The sequence below is a fragment of the Lepidochelys kempii genome, chromosome 7 (assembly GCF_965140265.1).
Source record: "Lepidochelys kempii isolate rLepKem1 chromosome 7, rLepKem1.hap2, whole genome shotgun sequence".
Taxonomy (NCBI): domain Eukaryota; kingdom Metazoa; phylum Chordata; order Testudines; family Cheloniidae; genus Lepidochelys; species Lepidochelys kempii.
This window is the reverse complement of record NC_133262.1, coordinates 56,064,293-56,090,351: the sequence shown is the minus strand read 5'-3', so window position 1 is coordinate 56,090,351 and position 26,059 is coordinate 56,064,293. Positions and strand designations below refer to the sequence as shown.

The window sequence follows — 26,059 nt, the reverse complement described above, 5'->3', positions numbered from 1 at the left end:
TGGCTTTTAGAATTGTTGCTTCTGGGTTGGTAGTTACAAAGAAGGGAGACAGGCTGTCCTTGCACCCATGGTCTCAACTCCTCCATCCACATGCATTGAGACCCAAAACTTGGGTTAGGCTCCAACTATGTTATCAATCCCATGAATAGTGTACAACCCCATGGAGGACAATATTCTTATTGGTTGTCACCCACAGGTAAAGAACTTTCTGTACCATTTCACTTTGGCTGCTCCTGAGTTATTATTTCTCAGACTTTTGGGGTGCTGCACTCCTATAGAAGTCTATGGGAACTGCAAGCCCTGAGCACCTCTGAAAATCAGCTCACACTGTATATATTGTCGCATTAGTGTTGCTCTTTGCTTTCCCAGTACTACATACCCTCTCCACTCACATGTCTATGGGGACTATCAAAACACACAGAAGGGCCAAAATGACCAAGGGACGTGATGGATTCTCCATCACTTGAAGTCTTTAAATCAAGATGGGAATTCTTGCTAAAATAAATGCTCTAGCTCAGTCACAAGATATGGGCTGGATGCAGGGATCACTGGGAAACATTCTCTGGCCTATGTTATGCAGGAGGTCAGACTAAATGATCAAAAATGTCCCTTCTGGCCTTGAAATCTAAAGAAATTGGCACATGTGGGTGGCTCAACATTAGGCACCTTACTTCCTAGTTAGGTCAGGGGCCCAATTTTCAGAGGTGCTGAGCACCTGCAGCTCCTACTGGCTTCAGTGTAAAACACCTCTAAAAATCAGTCCTCGCTCTTTCTTAGGTTCTCAGATATGGCTGCAGCTGCCTAACTTGAGGCCCCCAAGCTTGGTCTTGGTTTCTGAGAAAGCAGTTCGGTTCCCAAGGATCTGGGATTTGCCCCAAGTTTCGTCTCCCGAGCACTCAGCTCGCTGGCATGAAGGAGCCTGCCCTATCCCCCTACGCACGCAGGAGATGAGCTGAAGGAAATGTGGCTGCTAGCGGTTCTGAGGCCATCCTCTGGCACCTGGGGGACAGCAGCAGCACACTACACAACTGCACGGCATCAGCTTGGGAAGGAAACGGCCAGCCGATGTTCCAGAGGAAGCGTAAGGGTGGTCCGCCCACTCCACTGTGAACCAATGACATCAGGTGGTGACTCTTCAGGAGGTGACGGGGCAAACAGATCATCAAAGGTGTTCCAGATTCACTGTTTGGAGGTTAGTCCTCAATGTTGGCCGTGCTAAGCAAGGTTCTGCCTTTTGTAACCACACCACTGCAGCTGCTCTTGGAATATGCACTGGGATATGCTGCTAGTGCTCTTGGCAGATTCTTCCCTTCATGGTGGGGAGGTCCCTGTCTTCTTTGCTTCCAATAACATCATGTAGTGTCGGTGACCAGTGGCCCTGACTTTCAGCACCACACACTTCCCTTTGCTCTCAGTATTTCCCTAGAGCACTCTGTGGATCAAGGAGCCCACTGGTGAACCTGCCCTTGCATGGGACACCAGAGGAACACAAGCCATGCTCTGCAATCCCTCTGGGGTTACAGGCTGCAATATTTAATTTACACACCTCCCAATCCGATTTCACAGACAGAAAAGACACTATCAACCCCTGCCAAAGTAAAGCCACTCACCATATTATTCTTTCTGGAGACTTCAGAGAGAGCCCTTCCTTCTGGCCCGAGCTGGCTGGAGCCCCTGGAGAGCCTCTCCCCCCATCCAGCCCCCTCCTAAACTGGCCAGAGCTTGGACAATAGGCAGGACTCTACAGTCTCAGAGTGTAGCATGTCCAGTGTTCAGAGGCATCGTCCTTTCCACAAGCTGAGATGGCGTGCTTCTGGGAGTCACAGAGACCCCCAACAGTACAGAAGAAAAGGGTCCCTTAGGTATGGGTGACCTCAAAGCCCCTTTATCTCATCTCCCAGCCTTATAAGACTTGGCCCTCATCCTAGCGCTCAGTTGTGATGGTCATCCCCACGCAACACACTGGTAAACTGAGACACTGAAACGTCACATGACTTGCCCAATGATACACACCAAGAGTGAAATTCTGGCTCCACTGAAGTCAATGGCAAAACTGCAGCGGGGCCAGAATTTCAGTCCAAGTTAGAAACAGCCAGGACCAGAACCCAGTTTTCCTAAGTCCCAGTCCAGTGCTGCATCCACTATGTCACACTGCCTCCTCCAAGCACCCTGAGCAGCCAAAGCCCTGAACTTCAGGCAGGCACATCCAGTGTCCCTTTACTGGAGGGGAACCTGCTTTGCCACAGAGTACCCCTCATGGTCCTGCCCCCCCATAGCTCTTGGCCAGTGGATGATCAGGAAGTGATGCGCCGCTCCTCACCTTGACAGCCCCTCCAGAAAACTCTGCCTGTCCCCATAAAAAACACATTGTGAACCATTCATCTTTAATGGCTTATGCAAATCAGGGGGGACATCAAATCAATGAAGATCAATAACTGCAGCCGTTTAATTGCCAGGAAAAACATTTTAAGAATGAGCATTATCTGCAGCCTTTTCTCGGGTAATGGCGCCATTAATCCAAACGTTGGATCCCGGCCCAAGTGCAGAGGAATAATCCCCCACCCCTTGTTCTCTGCCCCTCCCCGCGCCTCCTGGGTTGGGTTTTATCCTCTTTTCATTTCCAGTATCTGAATTTCCCCGTCATTACTGCTGGCAAACAGCTCCCAACGTTAATGGTTCTGCTTTTGTTACTCTGTGCCTGATTGAAATGTCGCATACAGATTGAGATGTTAGTGCTAAGTTGCCACCTGGGAATGTCAAGCTGGGCCTGAAATGAACTTTTTCTCACTCTCAGATCCAGATGGATCAGGCGGGGATGTTCCCAAGCTGAGCTGGGAGTGTTCCACGGTGCAGGGTGGGTGGATGGCTGGGGGAGGCACTGAGCTCAGTTTCTGCAGCAGCTCAGGGCCTCTTTTACAGCCCCCTCTCCTCCAATCCATTCCTGAGGGTCAGATCCAAAACGTGTGCAGAGTCTCAGGCCTACTGGGATTCTGCTCAAGTCCCACAGTGGATGACTTTCTCTGGCCTGTGCTGTGCAGGAGGTCAGACTAGATCATCTGATGGTTCCTTCTGGCCTTAACAGCCATGAATCTTTGTTCCCCTCCCTCATCACAGGCCAGTGGAAGGAAGAAGAGGGGATGTGCTGTGTCTGATCCTGCCCCCCGGGTCAGAGAGGTGCCTCTTGTGAGAGAGATAAGGGTGCCCTATTCCTCTGGCGCTGCCCCATAGGTGAGCAAGGTCAGGTCCCCCAGATCCTGTGCTCTTTGTCAGGGAAGTACCCTCTGTTAGAGGTGTGTCCAGCCCCCTCAGCTGGTCTGTGCCCAGAGGTGCATCTCCAGCCATATATATCTGAGAAGGAAGGAGGAGAGGCACAGTTGTCCCACAAATTCCAGCTGTCTAAGTAGCTCTGTAGTGCTGGGCTGGGTCAGCCTCCTACATACCCCAGGTCAGGCTCCGATATCAGCCAAACCAAAACCTATTCCCCAGGAAGTCTCAGGACTCACATTGCTTGGCTCCCTCAAACCGAGACCCTGACCTTGCCCCAGTGCCCAGTAAACCTTTCCAGGCCTCTGGCCAAATAGCCCATGTATCTATGGGTGACGCTCACTTATGCTGCTGGATCCCACCTGGCGGTCAGAGGTCTCCAGATCCTAACATGGCATCCTACAAAATCTCTGTGGTCAGTGACTACTCTGGGGGAAGCTGAGTGATGCTGGGGCCAGCCATGCCGGCTGCCTAGGAGCCATACCCAATTCAGCCACCAGCCACACTGACCCAGTGGGCTACTAGGCAAGACTGCTGCAAGGAAATGTGGGAGTCTCCTACAAAGGATGAGTGAGGGCATATGGTTCCCCTGGAACTGTCCCCTGACTGGCCACAGAGCTTTTTCCATTTCAGGGGACTACTCCCCAAACAAATCACCTAGGCAAATGTAATCTTGGAGATTTGGGGTACTAGAGCCATCCACCCACTGGCTCAGCTGCCTCTGAAGGCTGGAGAGCAGTGCCCTGGCCCTTAAAGACAGGCTATGTCCCATGGCTCACTGGAGCATTTCCTCTGAATGATCAGCAAGAGTGTCTGGGCCCAGCCTGAGATCCCAGCCAGCTGCTTCTCTAGTGAGGAAGGTGGCTCAGCTCCACCTTACTTCCTTTGTCATTACCACCAGTCCTTAGTGCCATTGTGCTTGAGGTCATTGTATCTCCCTGTACTTCCCCTATTCCTCACTCAGTCATGAGATACCTCCGCATCTTCCGCCATTCTCAGTCTTCCTGTCTCCTGGGGAGCTGCCCCTTTCTCTTAGAGCCTCAAATGCTTCACCTACCGGAGTTTTCTCTAGCACATAGCCTTTCCCCCATGGTAGACTTCCCCAGGTCTATCTGCAAGCAGCTGCACCAGGCTACAGGCCTCCAGGAGAAGTTGGGGCCAGCCCCCTTTCCTGTTGGATGATTTGAGGCCAGTTCTATGGCCGTGAGTCAGCTACTTCTCTTGCTGATAGGACCTGAGACCCTGGCTTGTTCTATTCATAGATACGTGGGCGATTGGGAGCTCCTGTATAGCACAGGCCAGAGAACTGCCCCAAAAATAATACCTAGAGCAGATCTGTTAGAAAAACATCCCACCATGACTTAAAAATGGCTAGCGATGGGGAATCCAACATGCCCCTTGGTATATCGTTCCTATGATTAGTTACCCTCACTATCAAACATTTACGCCTTATTGCTAGCCTGAGTTTGTCTAGCTTCATCTTCCAGCCATTGGATGGTGTTAGATCTCTCTCTGTTAGACTGAAGAGCCCTTAATTGAGTACTTGTTTCCCATGTAGATACGTATAGACTAATCAAGCCATCCCTTAGCCATTCCTCATCTTACATTGCTCTGGATCTAGACAGTCTAACTCCGGCACAAGGGTGCCACCCCCAGCACTAGCATCTTCTGAGCCATCCACAGCATGAGGATGCAACAATGAAAGAGCTCAGAAATTGTCCGTTGCTCCTTTGTGCCCTGGTCCCCCAGCTGTCTCACATTTGGTTTCATTTCCTCCCTCTGGCTTCCCACTAACACCTGATTTTAATGTGCCTGCTATAAGGGAGAGGGAAAGCTGGGAGCTGAGCTATTTTGACAGATGCTGTAGGAGGCACATGTGCTGAGGGGTGGGGGAACTTAGCCAGGATAGTTTAGCAGCCCTCGCTTGCAAAGGAGAGTCCTAGCTTGCAAGTATCCCTTCCAAATGTTAGGGCCAAATACAAACCTAAATAGCTAGTTCTCCCCGAGAAGTCCAGGTGTGAGCAATGAGTCTGTTGTTCCAAACATGAAGGAGAAATCTAGGACATAGCAACACAGGTTCTCTTCTCTGTCTGCCTGTCCTATCCCAATTCACAGCTGGGCAGACCTGTCCCTGAGACACACCTGGGCACACCTGTATGTATGGGGGGAGGGATAGCTCAGTGGTTTGAGAATTGGCCTGCTAAACCCAGGGTTGTGAGTTCAATCCTTGAAGGGGCCATTTGGGATCAGGGCAAAAATTGGGGATTGGTCCTGCCCTGAGCAGGGGGTTGGACTAGATGATCTCCTGAGGTCCCTTCCAACCCTGGTATTCTATGATACCCCTGGCTGCCAATGCTGTGAATTTTAACCTTGTCTTTACCTCTTATATTCCCCAGGCCCCCTTGCTCTCTCTGTCTATTCTGGTGTTAGCCACAGAGCTGCATCTTGCATCGGGAGAAAAAGCAGAAGCTAATGGTGATGACTTGGGAATAAACGAAAGTCTTAGGAGTGCCATTTGGGCAGGAAGCTTACCGGTCACCACAGGGTACGTCTGGGGTCCTGAGACGTTGGTCCCCAGGTCTGGGTTAGCAGAGGCAGATAGACTTGACTTGACTTCATCAAGACCAGGGGTCAGAGCTGGGAGGGAGTACTCATTACCCTGGGGAAGAGAGGAGAGAGACAGCTCACTACTGATGCACCGAGAGGAAGGGAACAGCATACAGATGGGGGGCGGAAGAGGAGCGACGCCAAACCCTGCACAGATGGGAAAGGAGGAAACAGAGCAGATGAAGGAAAAAGGTGGCAGGGGGCAGGGAGCTGTGGACGAGACCCTCACTTCTGCTGTGAGCAGTGGCTCCTTCCCCATCTGGGTAGCAGTGATGGAGAGGGACCAACAATGGGAGTTATTCTGCTGCGGCCGAGCACAGAATGTGGCCCATTCCCTCTGGTGTGGCCAAGCTTTCAGGCCTGTGGGCGAGGGGGAAAGTTTGTGGATAGAAGCTCAAGGGGGAGCAAGAAGGGATGTGGCAGCCTCTCTGGTGAAGGAGACGTAGGGGCATGGCTAACACATACGTCCCCATGGTTGGGGCAGGATGTTAGAGTGAAATAACAGGGATGCCGGGACATTTCTGCTGCAAATAGGGCCTTGTAGGCCGGTGGCCATTGTATCTGAGCTCAGTTTGCTCGGAGATTCCCCCCACCTCTTTCCTGGCTCTTGAGAAACAAAGAAGCCTCATCCCCCACCTCTGTCACTTTGTGCATCGGGGTATGAAATTGGGGAGGGGGGAGAGCCACATGGCTAACAGAAGGGTAGGAGGGGAGAGCCACTGAATCTGAAAGGGTGTCCTGTCCGAAAGGCTCTGGTAATTGCCTTTTTATTGTGGCAGCCTCCAGACCAGACGCAGAGCCAGAGAAACCAGAGGGATTACAAAAACACAAGAAAAGTTGCTCTGATTAATATTACGTTAAATTAAAACTGATTTTCTGCTCTTTCTGCTCTGTTTTTTTCCATCCGCTTCCCCAACCCATCTACCCGCTCATATGCTGCCTGCAAGTTGCCCCCTCTCTGCCCCCTCCTGTCCCCGTCCGGCCACGATTGCCTAGTCATTTCCAATTCCTTCTCGTATTGATCTTCCTGTAGAAATCAGTTTTGTAATTAGCTGCAAATTAGGCCTTCTACTGGGGGTGAGCCTGCCCCCTGATTTATCACCAGAGTAATTCACTGTGATCGGAGAGAAATTAAAATGAACTCAATTAGGCTTTGGATTTGCTTTATGGGCCCTGCTCAGAGTTTCAGGGGGAAAAATGACTGTGTCGGTGTTTAATAGTCTAATGAAAGTAAATAAAGGTTATTCATTGTAATAAAGCCAGGGACTCGGGGATGAAGGGAGTCTACAGCCAGCTTCTCCTTCCCTTCCTTTGTTGGTTTATGGCTTGGGGCGGTTTAAAAAGACTTTTGATTTTCATTTTATTAAGACAAACAGCTTTCAGGATAAAAGGCGGAGTGTGGGGCAGGCGCTGCTGAAGCACAAAGCAGAGCTGGGCCGTGAGAGAGAAGCCCATGGGTTTTGGAACAAGCTCGTAGCTCCCTGGTTACTGGTACATTCTGAAGTTGCACATGTTTCCATACAATGACGTGTGCATGTGGAGATGCAGAGGGGTGCATGTACGTGTCCATGTGGAGAGAGCTGTACATGTGTGTCCAAGCAGAGAGAGATGCATAAGCATGCATTTGTCCATGAAGTGGTATGTGTACACATACATAAGTGCCAAGATAGGCATACATGCAGCTGGTGTGGGTGTCAATGGTGCATGGGTGAGTGAAGGAGCTCACTCCCTGCCATGTCCCCCACGTGCCTGATTAGAACTCATTTGCACCCATGTTGCCAGGCAAAGCCCCCACCTGCTCAGATTTGATGTGCTCCGATGTTTGAAAGACATCAGGGTAAGAAGGACGTTCAAAGACTCGATCTAAAGCTTCCAGCTGTTGCTGGGTGAAAGTGTCGGCACGAAGGTGCTTCCGCAAACTGTCCACGCTGCTCTGGGAGTCTCCGTTGGGAACCGAGCCCTCAGACACATCTGTGGGACACAGACAGAGAGAACAGGGAGTTAGCTCCACCCAGTCCCTCAGGAGAGGTGTTTGTTGGCTCAGATCAGCACGTGATGCAGTGCAAGGCCCAAACGGGCTAGGAAAGAAGCACTCCTGCTGCCCCCCCCCCCACTCCAAGGGAGCTGCGCCTGTGGGAAGGGAAGGCTGAGAGGCCTTGGGGGTGAGCTCCTGTGCCCTGCCCTCACCCCTGGCTTCCATGGGGAACATTACTGTACTCCCACCCAGCACGCTTGGGGCCATGGAGAATGGCACTCAGCTCAGAGATGAGTTTCAGTTCCACTGATTTGCAGTGTTAAAAATTGCCAAATCTCCATTGCGGAGCGTAAAATGGGAGCAAAGCGCAGGGATTAGCATTGCTAGGGACCACCAGAGATGCAACTCATGCCAAAATGATGGGCCTGAGGGGTGGAGACATGTAGCCAAATCACAGCATGCCAAAAACATCTGGAATTTAGGGAGTGCTGTGGTGCGGCATCAAAAGATGTGGCAAGTTTGTCTGTATTATAACAGCCTGTTCCATCCAAAAAGAGTCCGTCCCTGTTCTAACCACTCTTCCCGCCTGAGGCGAGTCCATCCACGTTCTAATCCCTGTTCCCACTAGAAGCAACTCCGTCTGCTTTCTAACCCCACTTCCCGCCTGAGGCGAGTCCATCTGCGTTCTTAGCCCACATCGCGCCCGAAGGGAGGCGAGTCCGTCGGCGTTCTAACCCCCCTTCCCGCCTGAGGCGAGTCCGTCCGCGTTCTAAGCCCACATCCCGCCCGAAGGGAGGTGAGTCCGTCCACGTACTAATCCCACATCCCGCCAGAGGCAAGTCCATCTGCGTTCTACCCCCCCTTCCTGCAAGAGGCGAGTCCGTCCGCGTTCTAATCTCTGTTCCCGCTAGAAGCAACTCCGTCTGCGTTCTAACCCCACTTCCCGCCTGAGGCGAGTCCATCTGCGTTCTTAGCCCACATCGCGCCCGAAGGGAGGCGAGTCCGTCGGCGTTCTAACCCCCCTTCCCGCCAGAGGCGAGTCCGTCCGCGTTCTAAGCTCACATCCTGCCCGAAGGGAGGTGAGTCCGTCCGCGTACTAACCCCACATCCCGCCAGAGGCGAGTCCGTCTGCGTTCTAAGCCCACATCCCGTCCGAAGGGAGGCGAGTCCATCCGCGTTCTAACCCCCCTTCCCACCAGAGACGAGACTGTCCGCGTTCTAACCCCACATCCCGCTAGAGGCGAGACCGTCGGCGTTCTAACCCCACATCCCGCTAGAGGCGAGTCCGTCCGCGTTCTAAGCTCACATCCTGCCCGAAGGGAGGTGAGTCCGTCCGCGTACTAACCCCACATCCCGCTAGAGGCGAGTCCGTCTGCGTTCTAAGCCCACATCCCGTCCGAAGGGAGGCGAGTCCATCCGCGTTCTAACCCCCCTTCCCGCCAGAGACGAGACTGTCCGCGTTCTAACCCCACATCCTGCTAGAGGCGAGACCGTTGGCGTTCTAACCCCCCTTCCCACCAGAGACGAGACTGTCCGCGTTCTAACCCCACATCCCGCTAGAGGCGAGACCGTCGGCGTTCTAACCCCACATCCCGCTAGAGGCGAGTCCGTCCGCGTTCTAAGCTCACATCCTGCCCGAAGGGAGGTGAGTCCGTCCGCGTACTAACCCCACATCCCGCTAGAGGCGAGTCCGTCTGCGTTCTAAGCCCACATCCCGTCCGAAGGGAGGCGAGTCCATCCGCGTTCTAACCCCCCTTCCCGCCAGAGACGAGACTGTCCGCGTTCTAACCCCACATCCTGCTAGAGGCGAGACCGTTGGCGTTCTAACCCCCCTTCCCGCCAGAGGCGAGTCCGTCCGCGTTCTAAGCCCACATCCCACCCGAAGGGAGGCGAGTCTGTCCGTGTTCTAACCCCACATCCCGCCTGAGGCGAGTCCGTCCGCGTTCTAAGCCCCTTACCACTTGAGGCCAGTCTATGTTCTAACCCCCGTCCGCCCAAGGTCAGGATCTCCCTCTTTCACTTCCCCTTCCCCCCCTCTGTCTGCGTTCAGCTCTGTTTGTTAACCCCTCTCTGGCAGGCCTCTCTGTTACACCCCCATTCCAGAGATTGTGCCATCTCCCCGGATGCCAGGCTCTCTCTGAGCCGCCCAATCTGTGAGGCTCCCAAGTGAAACTCATCCCTCAGGACATGGTGCAGGGTGCAAGCACCCACTTTGGCCTCCCCCTGCTGCGTGTCATGGTGGCCTGCTTGTGGCAGGGACGGTGCCCCAATGGGCACCTTGCCCCCTAGAGCCCTGCTGTCTCTTGTCTGACCCTCCCGCCCTAGAGCGATTGCCTCCCTGGCATAGTTCCTACCCCAACCTGAGACCAGACTGCAGTGGCCCAGAGGAATAGCCCAGCCTGTTCCCTCCTGGCTGTAAGATATATCCCTTTATAGGTGATTATACGATATGATATAATCAATAGTACATTATATACAGTAACCTAGTACAGTGCCACTTGCACGACCATAGAAAATATTACATATTGATTTGTCCCAGCTGGCAGTCTTCCCCTGCAACAGCCCTTTCTTTCTCTCCCTCCTCAGCCTGGGAGGGGGGCAGCATTTCCTGGCACTAAGCCCTTTTCCCCTCTCTCTGATCTTATTCCATGGGGCTATGTCCTGAAGTCTTTATTCAGGCAAAGCAAGGATTTCAGTGTGCAAGACTTGACTGTTGAAGAGCTAGGCGTGCTGGGTGCAGTGAGCTTTGGGTGAACTGGCTGTTATGTCAGGGGGCGATGTTCAAAAGTACCTCAGGTATTAAGGAGCACAAGTCTCAGTGGCTTTCAATGGGCTTGAAAATCATCTCTCCAGTTGCCGAAGCAGCAGTTAGGCTCTTTTGAAAATGCAGGCTGCCAGTTCAGATCCCAAGGAAAGCCAGTGTGGAGCTCTTTGGAAAATCTGGATCCACACTGAGAAAGAGGAGCATGTGTGTGTTGATGTATGTGTGTGCCTCAACCTGTCTGCATCTCTAGAGACCCCCATCTCTCTGGAGAGAAGGATGTGTATCTCTTGGGGTGTGTCTGAGTCAGTGGGCATGTCTGCACGAGTGTGGTACCTCGTATGTCACTGTGTGTGTCTCTCCACCTGGGTGCTGTGTGTACTGGTACAAATGTGTGATTCTAGGCCTATGAGGGCTTGCATCAATATGTGTACCTGTTATTTCAGTTATTTGTGTGTTTGCATGCCAGTGTGTCTGCATATCCGTGGCGTATCTAGGTGGCAAAGCTCTCACTGACTTCTGTGGGGCCAGATTTCACCCTCTCTGTTTCTCTACTTGGCAGTTTACATGCTTTTGTGTGCATGTGCTTTTTGCAATTTATGCGTGTACATCTGTGTATCTGCTATGGTTCTGCGCTTGTGTTTTTCCAACGTCTCTGTGTGTATGTGCACGGGCACTGGCCAGGCTTGTGTGTATAGGAGCTTTCTTAAGTTGCTGCAGGAGTCTCTTTTCCTTCATTTATTCAGGGGCCCTTCAGATCTTGACAAATCTGTCACTCTAAATTTGCGAGAGATTATGGTGCTCTCTCCCCAGCACGGAGAGAGGTGATATATGATATCTGCTGCCTCTATTGATTGCCTGATCTGGTGGCAGAGGGCTGGCGAAATGAACTTGAAATGAACATCATGCCTCAACTCATTGTGCGTATAATACACTACTTAATCCCACATTTTTCAGCCGCTATGGAATTCAATTGATCAATCATGTCCCACTGATAGTACTGTTTTTAGGGGTTATTGCTGCTCTGCTCACTGACCTTTTTATTTATTTAATTTATTTATTTATTATTTTTGTTGGTAAACTCAAGACCTGGTGATAAGACAGGGCCTGCACAGTCCCTGAGAGACGGGGCAAAGGATGAGAATGGGGGGAGGGAGGAAGGGAGGGAAGGGCCAAAGCAAGAGAGAGGAGGAGGGACTAGATGGGAAATGGATTTGTGCCAGGGACATAAGGAAAGTTATAAAGAGAAAGAGACACAGGGAATGCTCTAGCTCAAAGAGGAGTTATGGACTTGATGCAACAATCGCTGGGTGAGGATCTCTGACCTGGGCTAAACCGGAGGTCAGAGTAGGCAATCAGAATGGCCCATGCTAACCTTAAAATGTACGAAAGATGAGGAATACAGCACAGGAGGGAGGCGCGAAGGCTGGTCTGGCCTAGGGTCATCTCCTAAACTCTCTCTCGGGGTAAGAAGGATGGTTCTGTAGCCTAGGGCTTGGGAGAACCGGGCTTAATTCCCTGCTCTGTATGACCTGGGGTAAGTTATCAAGCCTTGCTTTGTCTCAGTTTCCATCTGTAAAATGGAGATCATACCACCTCCCTGCTTCACAGGACAAATACATTCAAAAACTTGCCACATGCTTTGAGATCTACCACTGCCAGGAGGTAGGTGTTTTTATTATACACACAAGGAAGCAGGGCTACAGTGCAGTGCTTTGAGCTCCCTACACTGCCCCTGAGAGGTGGCTTATGAGCAGGGAAGGTCAAAGGTTTGGGGGTTTCCAGGTGGAGTGTCGCCAGCTCACAGAGTTCCACCATTATGAGTTTGGCCTTCAAAAATAAAGTGAACGTAAAGGAGGTTCTATAATTATTTGTGTTTGCCTGCTGCCGTCAGACCCTGTCAGGTTTCCTTTTCAATTGCAACCACAAGGGCTAGAAACTTACTTCTGTTTTTTAAAAAAGGGAGCTGAGATTCTCACCTAATCACATGACTCCAGGAGCTGGGGCCATAGGGAAAACACCAAATTTCATGAGAATTGTTATAAAATCCCCAGGGTTAACAGCATCATGGGTGGGAGAGAAACAGAGGAGAGAGACACTATGAAGAAGGGATGGACGATGACAGAGGACCCTGGGTCAGAGTGAAGGGAGGATTTGGGGGAAAGAGTATGGGGTGGGAAAGGGGAGGAGATACTGTGGAGAATGGGCATCGTGATGGGCCAGGGGAGACTGTAGAGAGTGAGACGTAAGAGGGAGGTCCGAGGGATGGCTCAGGAGTAGAGGATGCTGGAGAAAGAGCCTGGGGCTGTTCAGAATGAGGAAGGGCAAAGAGAAGAGCTCACGGGACGAGAGGAGCTTCTGTGGGTGGGAGGGCTCATGGAGGAGGGCGAGGGTCATGGGGAAGGCTCACGGGAAGCCGGGAGATTCTGAGAGGAGACAGGGTTCAGCTACGGAGGGACCACTGTTAGGTTTGGTAGAAAGGAAGGAATGACAGAGCAGGGCGTTATTATGGTGAAGTGAGGCTGCAGGCAGGCTTACTGGACAGGTGACAGGCAAGAAAGTGCCCAGACAGGTAACTTGGCAACACTTTTGGGATTGGCAAGAGAATCCCCCATTCGTGCCTGGCCCAGGGACCCCACCAGCCCAGTGACACAGGGCCCCCATGTTGGATTAGGAAGGCCTGCACGAACAGCTTGAGAGGTGGACCACAGACCACAGTCACAATCTTTCTTACAACAGTGTGTGAATGGTGTAAGTACAATCAGAATCAATCCTACACACATAATGGGAACCACATCTGCTCCCAACGGGCTGCCAGGAGAACCCGAAAACCATTGCACAACTGGCATAGCCGCCTGACAAGAGACACATCAACACCCCTGTGTGTGTGACAGAAACACCCCAACTGGTAACACGGAAACACACTGCCAAGTGACACAGAAACACACCCATGGGTATCGCAGAAACAGCCATACAGGTAACATGGAAACGTGTTGACAGGTGACACAGGGACATCCCCAGGATGTCACAGAAACAGCCATACAGGTAGCATGGAAACGTGTTGACAGGTGACACAGGGACATCCCCAGGATGTCACAGAAACAGCCCTACAGTTCAATGTGTTTCCATGTTACAGGTGACACAGGGACACCCCTGTATCATAGAAACAGCCCTGCAGGTGACACAGAAACACTTACGTCTCTCACGAGAACATCCATACAAATGACATAGCACTCACACTGTGCTCTCTCTCTTTGGAGCAGGGACTCTCTCACTGTGTGTTTGTGTAGCGCTTAGCATGGTGGCATTACCAATAATATTCACACTCGTAACAAAAATGGATGTATCTGACCTGCGGACACCTGCCTGGTGACACAGCAACACTCATCAGAAGTGCAGGGGGAATGCATCTGGGTAAGCGAAGCTGCGACAGAAACGCTGTCCCTCTTCCCCAGCTTTGTCAGCCTCGGGGTGGTCCCCTCCCATCTGTCTGTCCCAGTGCTACCCTGCCTAGGGTGACCAGATGTCCTGATTTTATAGGGACAGTCCCAATATTTGGGACTTTGTCTTATCCAGGCACCTATTACCCTCCACCCTGTCCCAATTTTTCACACTTGCTGTCCGGTCTCCCTGTCCTGGCCCTCTGTCTGACGGCTGCCTCAGCTCTGTTCTAACCACACACACACACACACACATCTCTCCCCTTACAGCAACACTGCTCTTTCCCTTCCTCCTTTTCCCCTTCTCTTTTCTCCCCTCTGATGTGTTGCCAGGTCCCAGTGCAGCCAGGGCCTGTCAGGTATCTTTCCTGGACATCCCCTGAGGGGGCTTTCACAGCAGTGCCAGTTGTTGCAGTTTCAAACTCAATTGTTCTCCTTGGTACTGAGGCAAATGGAGTCATTAATTACCTTCCATCGGCTGGGCCGAGTTCAGAACGCGATCAATACGCAACGCTTGTCATTCACGGCAGCCAGCCCTGCACACCCCCTTGCTCTCACTGCATTCAGCACAGGCCCACGGAGCTTTGCTCCAAAGCCCTAGGGCAGCTCTCCTGGAGAGGAACCAAAGCCCCAGCTCTGGAAGGGAGATTAAACCTCCTGCTCAGGGTTCAAGCTAGTCTTTGATATGGGACGCCAGGAAGAAACACAGCAGGGCATATCACTCCACCTCTGCTCACTGCAGGGTTCTTCCACTTCCCTCTGATGCATCTGGTGCTGGCCACTGACAGGATATTGGATGAGGTGGGCCTGGAGCCTGATCCAGTCTGACAGCTCCTGCATTTCCAGACACCTCAGTTTGGCCCCTCTATGCTTATATCAATACTAAGCTTTTGTGGCACCGAGGAGGCCTTTACCCGTGGCAGGGGGCAGAAAGCATATTATCTGTGCCGTTCTCTGGGCCCATCCAGCAGGGGAGGCTGAAATATGGGGGTCATAGCTCCCCCCAGAGGGCTCTGCCCTACATTTAGGGTATCACCGTCTCTGGGTGAATCAATTCCATGTCGAGCAGGGCTGCCAGAACACACAGGGCTTTGACTGAGGATATTGGTGCAGACGGGGTGGAAGGGAAGGGCAGGGATTCAGGTATGCTGACAATTCAGCTGGGAAGGAGCTCACGGGGATGGGAGCAATGTTTGAAGGGTGCCAGGAAGCTGGGGAGGGTAATGAGGTGGAGAAGGGGTGTGTTAAGAATATTGCAGTAGTGGGAGGTTTCGCAGGGAAGCAGGGATAGTGGTGGTGGGGGGGGGGGTTGGTATCCTTTTACCTATCCTTGGTAAAAGGATATTAGCCTTCAAAAGAACCAAATATGTGTTCAAACCCCCATGTCCATATGCATCGGGTAAACCTATGTGTCTGAACCTCTTTATGCAAACGCCAGGTCAACAAACCTATGTCAGTTTGTAACCAGGGATCTCTGTCACCAATCAGCATACAAATTAAGCACATTTGCTGTGTATCTGGACAGGTGGAGGGATGAAGGGCAGCAAGGTTGTGTGTTCTGGCATCAATATACAGCTAGGATTATGAATCTATGAGTGAGGAAGATTGCATATACACAAATGTGCATGGGTACAGAATGGATAATATGGTATGTGCATTGGGCATTTAATACAGGAGGTGCAAAAATACTCTTAATTGTGGGGGCTAAGGTGCATTTAATATTGTGTGAGTGTGCAAATGTGCATTGGATGAAGTCTGAGCATGCAAAGAGCATGCAGTTAACGCTGTGTTTACGTGTGCAAATGCATATGTATTAAGGTCTGTGTGCAAATGTGCATTGGATTCCTGTGGAGCATGCAAATGTGCATTTAATGAAGTGGGTGTGTGCATACACAAATAAAATGCATTCAATGCAATTTGCAAATGTACAAATTCAAATTCAGCACAGGGTTTGCGGGACACCACAGGTATTGAGCACGGTCTCTGTGTCTGGTTGTATGCCTGAGGCTGTGAGAGAGCATGCTCATCTGCACTGAATACAGCTGCAGTGTGCATGAGTAAAGGCACTTTTGTGTCAGCGTGCACACAACTGCCGTATGCACATGTGCCACATGTATAACCATGCTACATGGCTGTGTTTGAACGAGCATGCACGTGCTGGTGTGTAGTGTTGGTGGTTGTGGCTGTGCTATTTCAGTGTAGGGAGTACTGGTGGCTGGCTTATGTGTATCCAGTGCAGCTCGATGGCTCTCTGTGCCGTTTTGGAGCCCCCGGGGCAAATTCTGCTCTCAATTCTGCTGTAGTAAACCTGCAATGACTCCAGTTACCTCAGTGGAGTCACTCTGGGTTTATACCAGTGTAACAGAAAACAGAATGAGGGTCCAGTAACTCCTGCTAACTGTGTTCGGTTTGACCCTTTAGAAGATAGAAATGCAGTGGTCCTCGGTGTGCGTACTTCCCTTGTTTATATCAATGGAGCAGTAGCAATGGTACTACACGATGGGCCAGACCCCTGACTGGTATCAGTCAGTGTAGCTCCATTCATTTCAATGGAGCGATGCTGATTTATGCCAGCTGAGGATCTGGCCCTCCAGTCCTCTCCCCAGGTGGTGCATAATTTCCTCTAGCATGGAGCCGGCAGGGAGAATGCTGCTGCCCAGCTAATGCAGAGCAAACAGGGCTACTGCAGCTCTGTCTCTCAGGACACAAGACCTACTTGGCTTTGTCATGGGGTACAGCTCTTTCCCTTCAGATCTTGAGCCTGTGTGTCGTGGTGCTGGACCTGCTGCGGATCCCTTGGTGAGTTTATTAAAAATGGTGGCTTTTGTTAGCTCAAAAGGACACAAGCAAGGCAAAAAATTACACTGCATGCAGCCCTAACTATGCTTGTTTAGAGAAACTGCTTGCATTTATGAAGCCCTTGGTGCGGAAAGCAGGGTTGCAAATGACTGCATCAGATCGACAGTAAAGGCCATTAATTTCCTGTTATGTTTTCCTGTGTTGGGGGCTTTATTAATTTAATTTTACACTGTCGAACAACAGCGAGTGCTGACACCGCCACGCTCAGAGGGGATTTTTTTTCCCCAAGCAGTGCTTTGCCTGACATGCAAATCAACACCATTACCGGAACCAATAAAGATGAGGAGGGGACGGTGGTACCCTTGCCACCCCATCTCCCTGCTTCTTGAGAGGCTTGGGTTCCCAGTCAGGGCGCTGGTGCCTGATTTAGCTATTGGCTGCCTGAGCTCAATTGACCTGACTCAAGCCCCAGGCAGCTCTATGCACTCCCCAGATTTTATTGGTCTCACCCATTCTCTCCTCCCAATAAAATACTCCTTACTTCGTCTCCCCTTTCTGTTCCGTTCTGTTCTCTCTCAATCCCAAACCCCATTCCCCCTACATAACCCACACGTCCCCGTCCTTTTGCCCCATTCCCATTATTCTCCCCTTCCCCCACGTACACACCAGCAGGGGCAAACGCACACTCCAGTCCTGAGTCAGGTGCCAGTGAATCATTTTATTGGACACTCTGCTGAGTCAGCAGTGAACCAGTGCCCCAGAGGGGGTGTTGTTAGAGGCTGCCATCTTTTTGATGTGCCATAAAACAAAGGCTCTGATCACTCTGAGTTGTTAAAATTCCCATGGCACTTTTTGCAAGAGTGCAGACATTAACCTGGCTGGCCTGACAAATTCCAACCTGAGTGATTACACACTGCCTAGCTAAATCCCCTGTGCAGTTTCAATTGGACACAGCAGTCTCCTTCCTAAACTGCTGTGTCATTGCTCTGCACTGTTCAGTAACATCTGTGCTCCACCCCAGACTTAGCTGCATTTCAGCGAGGACTAAAGTGGTTCCTATACAGTGAAACTTTCCAAAACAGCCTGTTTTTTTCTCTCACTAAGCAACTGAACTGTGACAGAAAGGTCACTGAAAAGTGCAACACACTGAAATACTGCATGCATGCAATGCTATAAAACACTGCAACTATCTGGGATGTGCACTCTACTTCAGCACCATGTAAACAGAGTGTCACTGTACCCTAGTTCCCTATAACTCCTGTAACTAGCTGGGAAAGCACTTTGGGATCCTCCTAAATGAAAGGTGCCATATCAATGTAAAATGAAAGTGATGAAAAACAGTCCCTTAAAGCAATATGGGGCCTGCTCATCATTAGCAAAACAGTTCCAGATACACAAAAGGGAGCAGGGCAGAAAAGAACCCGAAAGACCTTTAAGGCCCTACAGGATATTTATTTCTCCCACTGGGAGGCTAAGATGCACCCAGTGTCATAGTGGTGAAAGCAGATGGGACTCAACCAAATCCTTCCAAAATTTGGGAAAGTTCAGATCTGAATGCAGGGTCAAACTCTGTGCTTGGGGCCCATCTCTCTAGAACTTCCTGCCTTCTCCCCCCCAGCCCAGTGTTCCCCCCAGCCACAAAAGCCTTCACCCCTCTGGGAGCCCGGTTATGGAAATGTTGCACTACCTCCTGCAATGGCATTGATTGTGGAGAAGCGTCTCCGGGAGGGTTAGCAGGTCCTCCAGAGCCTGGTGCTTGTTTCATGTGCAATTGGTGTCACGTTAAAGTTTAATTAAGTGCCTAGTGAAGACACTTCATTAGGAGCCTGTCCCAGGGAGACATGCAGACCCCCTTGCTCGGCCCACCAGCTGCGCCCATGGAAATTCTCTGCCTCAGCAGCTGTATGACACCTGTGAGCTGCTGAGAAACACAGCACGAGGGGGAGAAGGGAAGCTCCTCAGCCCTGCCTGGCTGCCTCCCTGAACCAAACAACACCCTCCGCACTCTCAGCCCCCGCAGGCTCTTTCCTTCCCGCCCGGCTTGGGGGAAGGGGAAGAACTAACCCATACAGCCCATGGAGCTGGCCACGACAGATCTCGGCAGAGAGCTATGGAGGGAGAGCGAGAGAGATCAATAGGAAGGTGGACAGAGGCAATTACTGAGGCCTTTATTCTCCTTGACACTAAGACCCCTCCCTTTACACCACTATGGCAGCCTTAAAGTGGGCAAAAATTACATTGGGACCCACTTGAAGCTGCCAGAGCAGTGCCAAGGAGCTTTCCTAGAGATGAGAATGAGGTTCAAAGAATTATAGGCAGATTAGACAGGCAGGTAATTCATCCCCAGGGTCCTACAACTACTGGAGACGTCCTCGATGCACAGGATCATAACCTCGCTCCAGCCTCGGCAGGCTGACCCAGCCAGCGGGCGCGTCTGTTCTAGGAGCCATTTGGCAGCAATGCCGGAGTTTGGAGGGGATCCAATGTTCCCTGAGAGGTGAATTAAAACTTCATAAACTGTGTTTTCTTGAACGTAAGTTCCCGTGGCACAATTCAGCCAGAGCGCCTTCTCTCTCTCCCCATCTCCAATCACCTTCCCCCTCTGCTTCACTCATAGTGGACTAATCGCTAGGTGAGATCTCCCCACCTTCCCCTGGGATCAAGTGGAAATGCGGCTGGAGGATCTTATGCCGTCCCCAGACAAGCAAAGAGCTCCTGCTCTTCTTTCAAATAAGGACAACCTTTCTAAAATCCCCAACTTCGGGGGATTTCCCCTGGCTCAGACCAAGAACAAGGTGCTCAATGTGTTCCCTTAGCAGACGAAGACTTGCCTCTGGAGGGGTGGTTTCCATCTGCGGGCAACAAACAACGCTTAATGTTACGTCATCTCCACCGTTGGCTTGGGAGCACAGAGACGGCCAAATTAGGAGCGAATCGGCACACAGGGGATTGACTGTCAGGCCCCAGAGCCGCTTGGATGTGGTCGAGGAGAGAGAACACGAGCCATCCTCCACCGACGCCTCCATAAAGGTTGGGATTTCTGAGGCCGCCGTTGTCTACTGCTGTCAAGGTCAGCAGGTTCGGGTTCACTGAACGGTCAGGACGGTTTGAATTACCGGCGCTGCCTGCCGATTCCCTCGCTGATTGCGATCCGTCTTCCAGCGCCTGGCCGTGGGATGCCGTTCCCCGCCTATGTGCCATGCACAGTGAGGGGGGGAACGGGGGACGCACAGGGATGTGGGAGAGGCAGGAGCTCTCCAGAAAGGAGATGAGTTTTCAGCCACATTTCAAGAGCGAAGTCAAAGAGAGTGGGGGACCCACAGCACACTCTCCGCACACAGGGAGAAGGCGGAGAGAGATGCATATCCCATGACTCTGAGGACACCCCAGCTGGAGATTATGCTTTCAATATTCACCTCCCTCTGGGGACTGAACATCCCTGGTCCCCTTTCCCCAGCTTGGAGATCTCTGAACTCCCCCCACCCCCCATCTCCACCCTCTACAGAAATGATGGGAACTAAAATTTACCAAGCCCTACGAGGGTGCAGAGGGGGACTGTTGGCCATGAGCTCCATCCAGTTCTGTGTACATGACTTTAGAGGTTGGAGAGCATGGAAAGATATGCAGGCCTCTACAGAAACCATATTGCAGGGCGGTCCTCTGCCCCAACACAGCTATATGTGTGAACAGGAGAATAAAGGGCTGAGCTAACTCAGTGTGCTCCTAGATTCATCGCCCCCAAGGGGACATGACTGCTGGGCTAGGGTGCAAAGTTTCTGTAGGGAGGAGTGACATGACTTGAAAATGTAACGGTCACCCCAGCATTTGTGCGAGAGAAGCAGCATGGGTGCCGGCGTGAGTGGGCGCATGTGTGTGTGCATTGCATGCACAACAGGTGTGAAAGTGTGCAGGCAAGGGTGACAATGTGCACACGAATGAGTGTGACCTGCAGGGACGAGAGAGTGATAGTGGACTCACGTAAATAGCCTTTGCCATTGTATGTTACATATAGGCTTGGAAGGGCTCCATTTTCACTGGTGAAGGTCTATGGACATTAACGTCACTGTACACGCGCAAACTGATGAAACATTATTTCCACTGATAACTGAAATCTACAGCTAGGCAAAGTAAGCGAAATGCTGCTTGCGAACTTCTTAGAGGTCAAGGCTATTTCCTTTGTATACTTTGACGTGATGTTGATGGTCATTAAATAATTATTATCTGCCCCCCTCCCCGATTTTCTGCAACTGTGGAAATTTAAATAGATCAAAATGGAAAAAAATGCTTAAAAAGAAACATTGAAGTTATCCACTGAAATTATAAAAAAAATAAAAGTTGACTTCTGCCAAGCCCAGTCTCTTGTGTGGTCGGACTGTCCAAGTCAGAGACTGAGGCTGTGATAGGCTGACCATAGCTGTTCACATACACTCCCAAGACTCAGCCTTCTCCAGGCCGGCAAAGTCAGAGGCCCAGACCCTACCCGCTGCCAGATACATCCTACCTGCCCCTCACTCCCCATCCTACCCCCTCCAGCTGCAAAGAATGAAGGGGGCAGTACCCACTGTCTTGCTGGTTTACATTAATGAGATACACAGAGCGTAATCCGGCAAAGGATTCAGCTCTACAAAGGGAAGTAATAGCAGGCTGCCATGCACAGAGCAGCTCAGGTAATTGGTTTATCTGTCTAGAAGCAGTGGTAGCAATCTCTGCACAGACAGACTAGCAGTAAAGTCTCTTCCTTAAGGCTATTTCCTTTGTCTTTTCAATTGCTTGCACATCCATGTGAGATAGAGAGGGGGGGGGGGGGAGAGAGAGCTAGAGAGAGAGGGAGAAATGTTAATTTGTGAATTAATGGCTTTTCTCAGCAGAATTGTAAATTCAAATGTCACCTCGCCCGGTGACACTGCGGCTGGGCTGCTGAAGAAGCAGCGATCACATACCACCACCCCCCAACACACACACACTGCCGTGCACCTCCCCTCCCCAAAAGATAGCTGCAGAGTGGAACATGGTACTTTTAATTCGCAATCCCACCACAACAAAGGTGTGCCACCAGGCTTGCGCGCTCCAACCATCCTGGCCAGAACCCGGACAGCTTGCCCGCTGCACCTCACGCTCCATTTCAAACATGTACAGCTCTAGTCCAAGACAACACATTATCTCACCCCACCCCCGACTAATCAAAGGATGATTGTTTTTAAGGGAGGGCTTTAGAACGGATGCTGCTGCAGCCCTCTCGTCTCCTGCAATAATCAGGTGAATTAATGACCCTGAAGTTAAAGTGAGCACGGGTACTTGGGCGCTGCATGGCGTAGGGGAGAAAGCCTTCATTGTTTTCGAGCAGGAGGCGGGCAGCAGTGAGGGAGATTCATGGATGGAGATTGAATATGCAATTTTCTTTCACCTTGCCAAGAGCTGCCCCTGGGCTGTGCCTGGCCTAAATTTTTTTTTCCCTTTTGCCATCTCTGCCTTATCCGGCCCTCCCACCTCCCTTCCATTCTTTCCAGAAAATTACCTTCAAAATTGATTTCCACTTTTACAAACAAATATAATGGGAACATGAAAAAAAAAAAAAACTTGGGCTGTGATGAATTGGCGCTGTCAGGTGCTTCCAAGTTGCCTTTGTTTTTGTTTTATTGCCCGGTAGGTTGTTTGTTTTGCCAGCAGCTGGTACTAGTGCCCCTACCTGCCCCATCATCAAGGTACATGACCTCCATCATGGTGATACCCCCGGTGTTATCACGGTGTTAACCCCGTTACTCCTGATTCCCCACCTCGCCCATAGTATTGCTGCTCCCCATCACTGAGAAACTACCAGTCCCCATTACAATGCTACCGCGATGATACAACTGAACCCCCATCACTGTGATAACAGCCAATCCGAGTCACTCGGCTACCCCGATTCTCTAACACCACCAATCTGAGTCACTCGGCTACCCCGATTCTCTAACACAGAATCTCACCCCAGCCCCTCCCCCGCTGTCCCCCCACCCCACAGCCTCACCTCACTGCACTGCCAGCGCTCTGGCCTGCCGCTCCTGCCAGGCAGCATGGCAACATGGCTGTCTCCGTCCTGCCGCTCTGAGTGGCATGGTAAAGGGGCGGGGAGGGGGTTGGATAAGGGGCAGGGGGTTCCGGGGGGCAGTCAGGGGATGGGGAACAGGGAGGGTTGGATAGGAGGTGGGATCCTGGGGGGTGGGGGTGTGGATAGGGGTCAGGGCAGTCAGGGGATAGGAGACGGGGGGGTTAGATAGATGTGGGAGTCCCAGGGGGCCTGTCAGAGGGTGGGGATGTGGATAGGGTTCGGGACAGTCAGGGGACAGGGAGCAGGAGGGGTTGGATAGGGGGTGGAGTCCTGGGGGGGTGTTTAGGGGTGGGGGGTCCCAGGAGGGGGCGGTCAGGGGACAAGGAGCAGAGGGAGTTGGATGGGTCAGGAGTTCTGAGGGGGGCAGTCGGGGGTAGGAAGTGGGAGGGGGCGAATGGGGGTGGGGGCCAGGCTGTTTGGGGAGACACAGCCTTCCCTACCAGGCCCTCCATACAGTTTTGCAATCGCGATGTGGCCCTCGGGCCAAAAAGTTTGCCCAGCCTTGCTCTAACACCATGGATCCGAGTCATTAGGCTACCCTGATTTTATAATCCCACGCTACAACAGATCCCCATCACTGTGACTTGGGCCTGTCACTACATAGATTTGGCTCCTATTGGCATGTTACACAGATCCAGTTTTGTTACCTAGGAGTTTCATCACTGTGTTACTCCTGTTCTCCTTTGCCACGTCAAACTGACCTTCCGTGCTGTTACCCCGACTGTACTGTAATGTTACATCAAACTGGGGCATCGCCATGTTACCCCATGTTCTCATTTGCCTCATTGCAACATAACCTCTGATTCCCATTGCCATATCATCCCGATCCCCACTGCCATGTTCCCTTGATCCCATCACAACTTCACCCCTGTGCCGCATTGCCATGTTACAACATCACCCCTGCACCCCATTGCCATGTTAGCCCTGTGCCCCATTGCCATGTTACAACATCACCCATGCCGATCATTATGTTAGCCCTGTGCCCCATCGCAGCCTCCCCCTTGCACCCTATTGCCATGTTACCACTAATCCTTGTCACATCACCACCCAGCGCCCCATTGCCATGTTACCCCGGTCCCCCATTGCCATGTTACTCCTGATCTCATTGCATCATCCTGCCATGTATTACCATATAACCCCTGATCCCCAATACAACATCACCCCTGCATTGCACTGCCTTGTTACTGCTGATCCTTGTCACAATATCGCCTGGCGTCCCATTGCCCTGTTACCCCATTGCCATGCTACCACCCATTTCCACCACTGTGCTCCCCCATCCCTCCTCACCTTCTTAGCCCTGACTCCAACCACCGTGTTACCCCTGACCCCCATCCCACTTAAAGTCCAGAACAGATTCAAACATCCACCTCTTTGCATGCAGACAGCACCAGTGAATACCTGGACTGCAACAGGCAGAAAGACCCTGAGACCCCAAGAGATGGATGTCCATCAAGAGATCTGGGATGAAACACACAGAGAGGACACACACGGTGGACCCGGGAAGGTGCTTTTCTGAAGCATTGCGAGGAGTTTTAGCTGCGTAATTCCCATTGGACATGTCAATGGGAACTGGGTAGCTAAAGTAACTCACCTTCAGAGACACAGACAGAGGGGATCTCCAGAGTTCTTCCACCATGGACACGTGCAATCCCCTGTGTCCAGGTCTCCTGGGCTCTACCCAACACAACTCCACAACAGCCAGTTGCTACCCCCAGCTCCAGCTTTCTGTATACAAAGGGCTGGAAGTGGTCTGAAAAATGGGGGGGTCTGTTAGAATCCGGGAGCTGCAGCTGTGATAAGATTGAGCTAAAGCCCATCAGCAAGCTGGCTTGATTGTTAAATTTCTCTTTTTGTTAGGGTTGCAACCCCTTGCAGCCCCCTCGCCCCTTCAAGCACTGTGTATACCTTGCAGCTCACGGCAACAAAGAATGCCTGCTCTCTTTAGGGTAATACCTTAACGTGCGCAAGGCTCTGACAGCAACTTGTCAACTTGAACGCACATCCACTGATGTTAACACACAAATACACAACACTCACACAAACTATGCACACAAATGCCCAACTCTTGCACAAGTACACCTATAGCTAATATACATACAAATACATACACGTACACAGCACCTACCCACATACATAAAAATATACACACAAGCACACCCCATTCACAAAATATATATTCATATACAACACTAACGTAAATCCAGCTACACACAACAATGCACAATAGTCACACAAATCTACAAAACTTCACACTGTTCACACAAATACACTCAAAATATGCACACAGATGCAGTGTTCACAGAAATACACAGCATTCACAGAGATGTGTACAACATGCCATTTCTCACAATGCACAAATGAATATGCACACTGCTCGCACAACATGCTCAAAAATCCAAATACACACGTTCCACTCTGCCAAGGACAGATGTACAGACAAGTGGAAACCAGTCACACTAACACACACAAACATAACAAACAAATACACATATGTTCTTGGAGCCACAAATACAAATGCAGAGAGGTACACACACACACACACACAAACACACTCCAGGACAGATCCGCTTGTCCTCAGTATTACTGATCCATGGCAAACTAAACAGCAACTCCAGCTTTGCATGTGTTGTGCCTAACCAGCCTTCTTTTAACTCTGTCTTACCTACAATTCTGCTCAGCAGAGGCACATCCATCACACACCTCCCCACCATCCCTAGCACACACACACACACACACACACACACACACACACACACACACACACACTCAGGCTGGCTTCAGAGCTGTCTCTTTTGCTTACAGACAGATCTCATGCAATCACAACCCATATTTCTGGCACAGTCACGCTGGCACCTGCTAATTCTGCCCTTTTTCATCAGTGCTGTGCTGCTTATGCCTTGTTCTGCCATCACCTCTTCCTCCTCTCTTCTTCCACGCACGCTCTGCCCTCTCTGGCCATCCTTCCGCAGTTCACTCAGAGAGGTGCGGGGCAACTGGCAGGTGTCGCTCATTTCTACATTCTAATCTTTTGCTGTTGGGAGTCTCACCAGCGTCAGGACTATGGGGGCTTCACAGACAATAAACTGCCTCTTGGAGCTACAACTTCATCTGGTGCATGAGGGAGCTGT

General features: G+C 51.2%; 1 protein-coding gene across 11 annotated transcripts in view; it reads right to left on the bottom strand.

The window, feature by feature from the left end:
- Positions 1 to 26,059, bottom strand: part of PAX2 (paired box 2) — a 133,216-nt gene that overhangs the window by 45,053 nt on the left and 62,104 nt on the right. For 10 of the 11 annotated variants that reach the window (XM_073352923.1, XM_073352924.1, XM_073352922.1 and 7 more), the window contains 2 exons: positions 7,667 to 7,842; positions 5,797 to 5,923 (listed from right to left, as the gene is read on the bottom strand). In XM_073352923.1, coding sequence (XP_073209024.1) covers positions 5,797 to 5,923; positions 7,667 to 7,842 — 303 coding nt within the window. Of the gene's footprint in view, positions 1 to 2,164; positions 3,349 to 5,796; positions 5,924 to 7,666; positions 7,843 to 26,059 lie in introns of those variants that run through there. The other variant, XM_073352929.1, reaches the window with a different exon arrangement.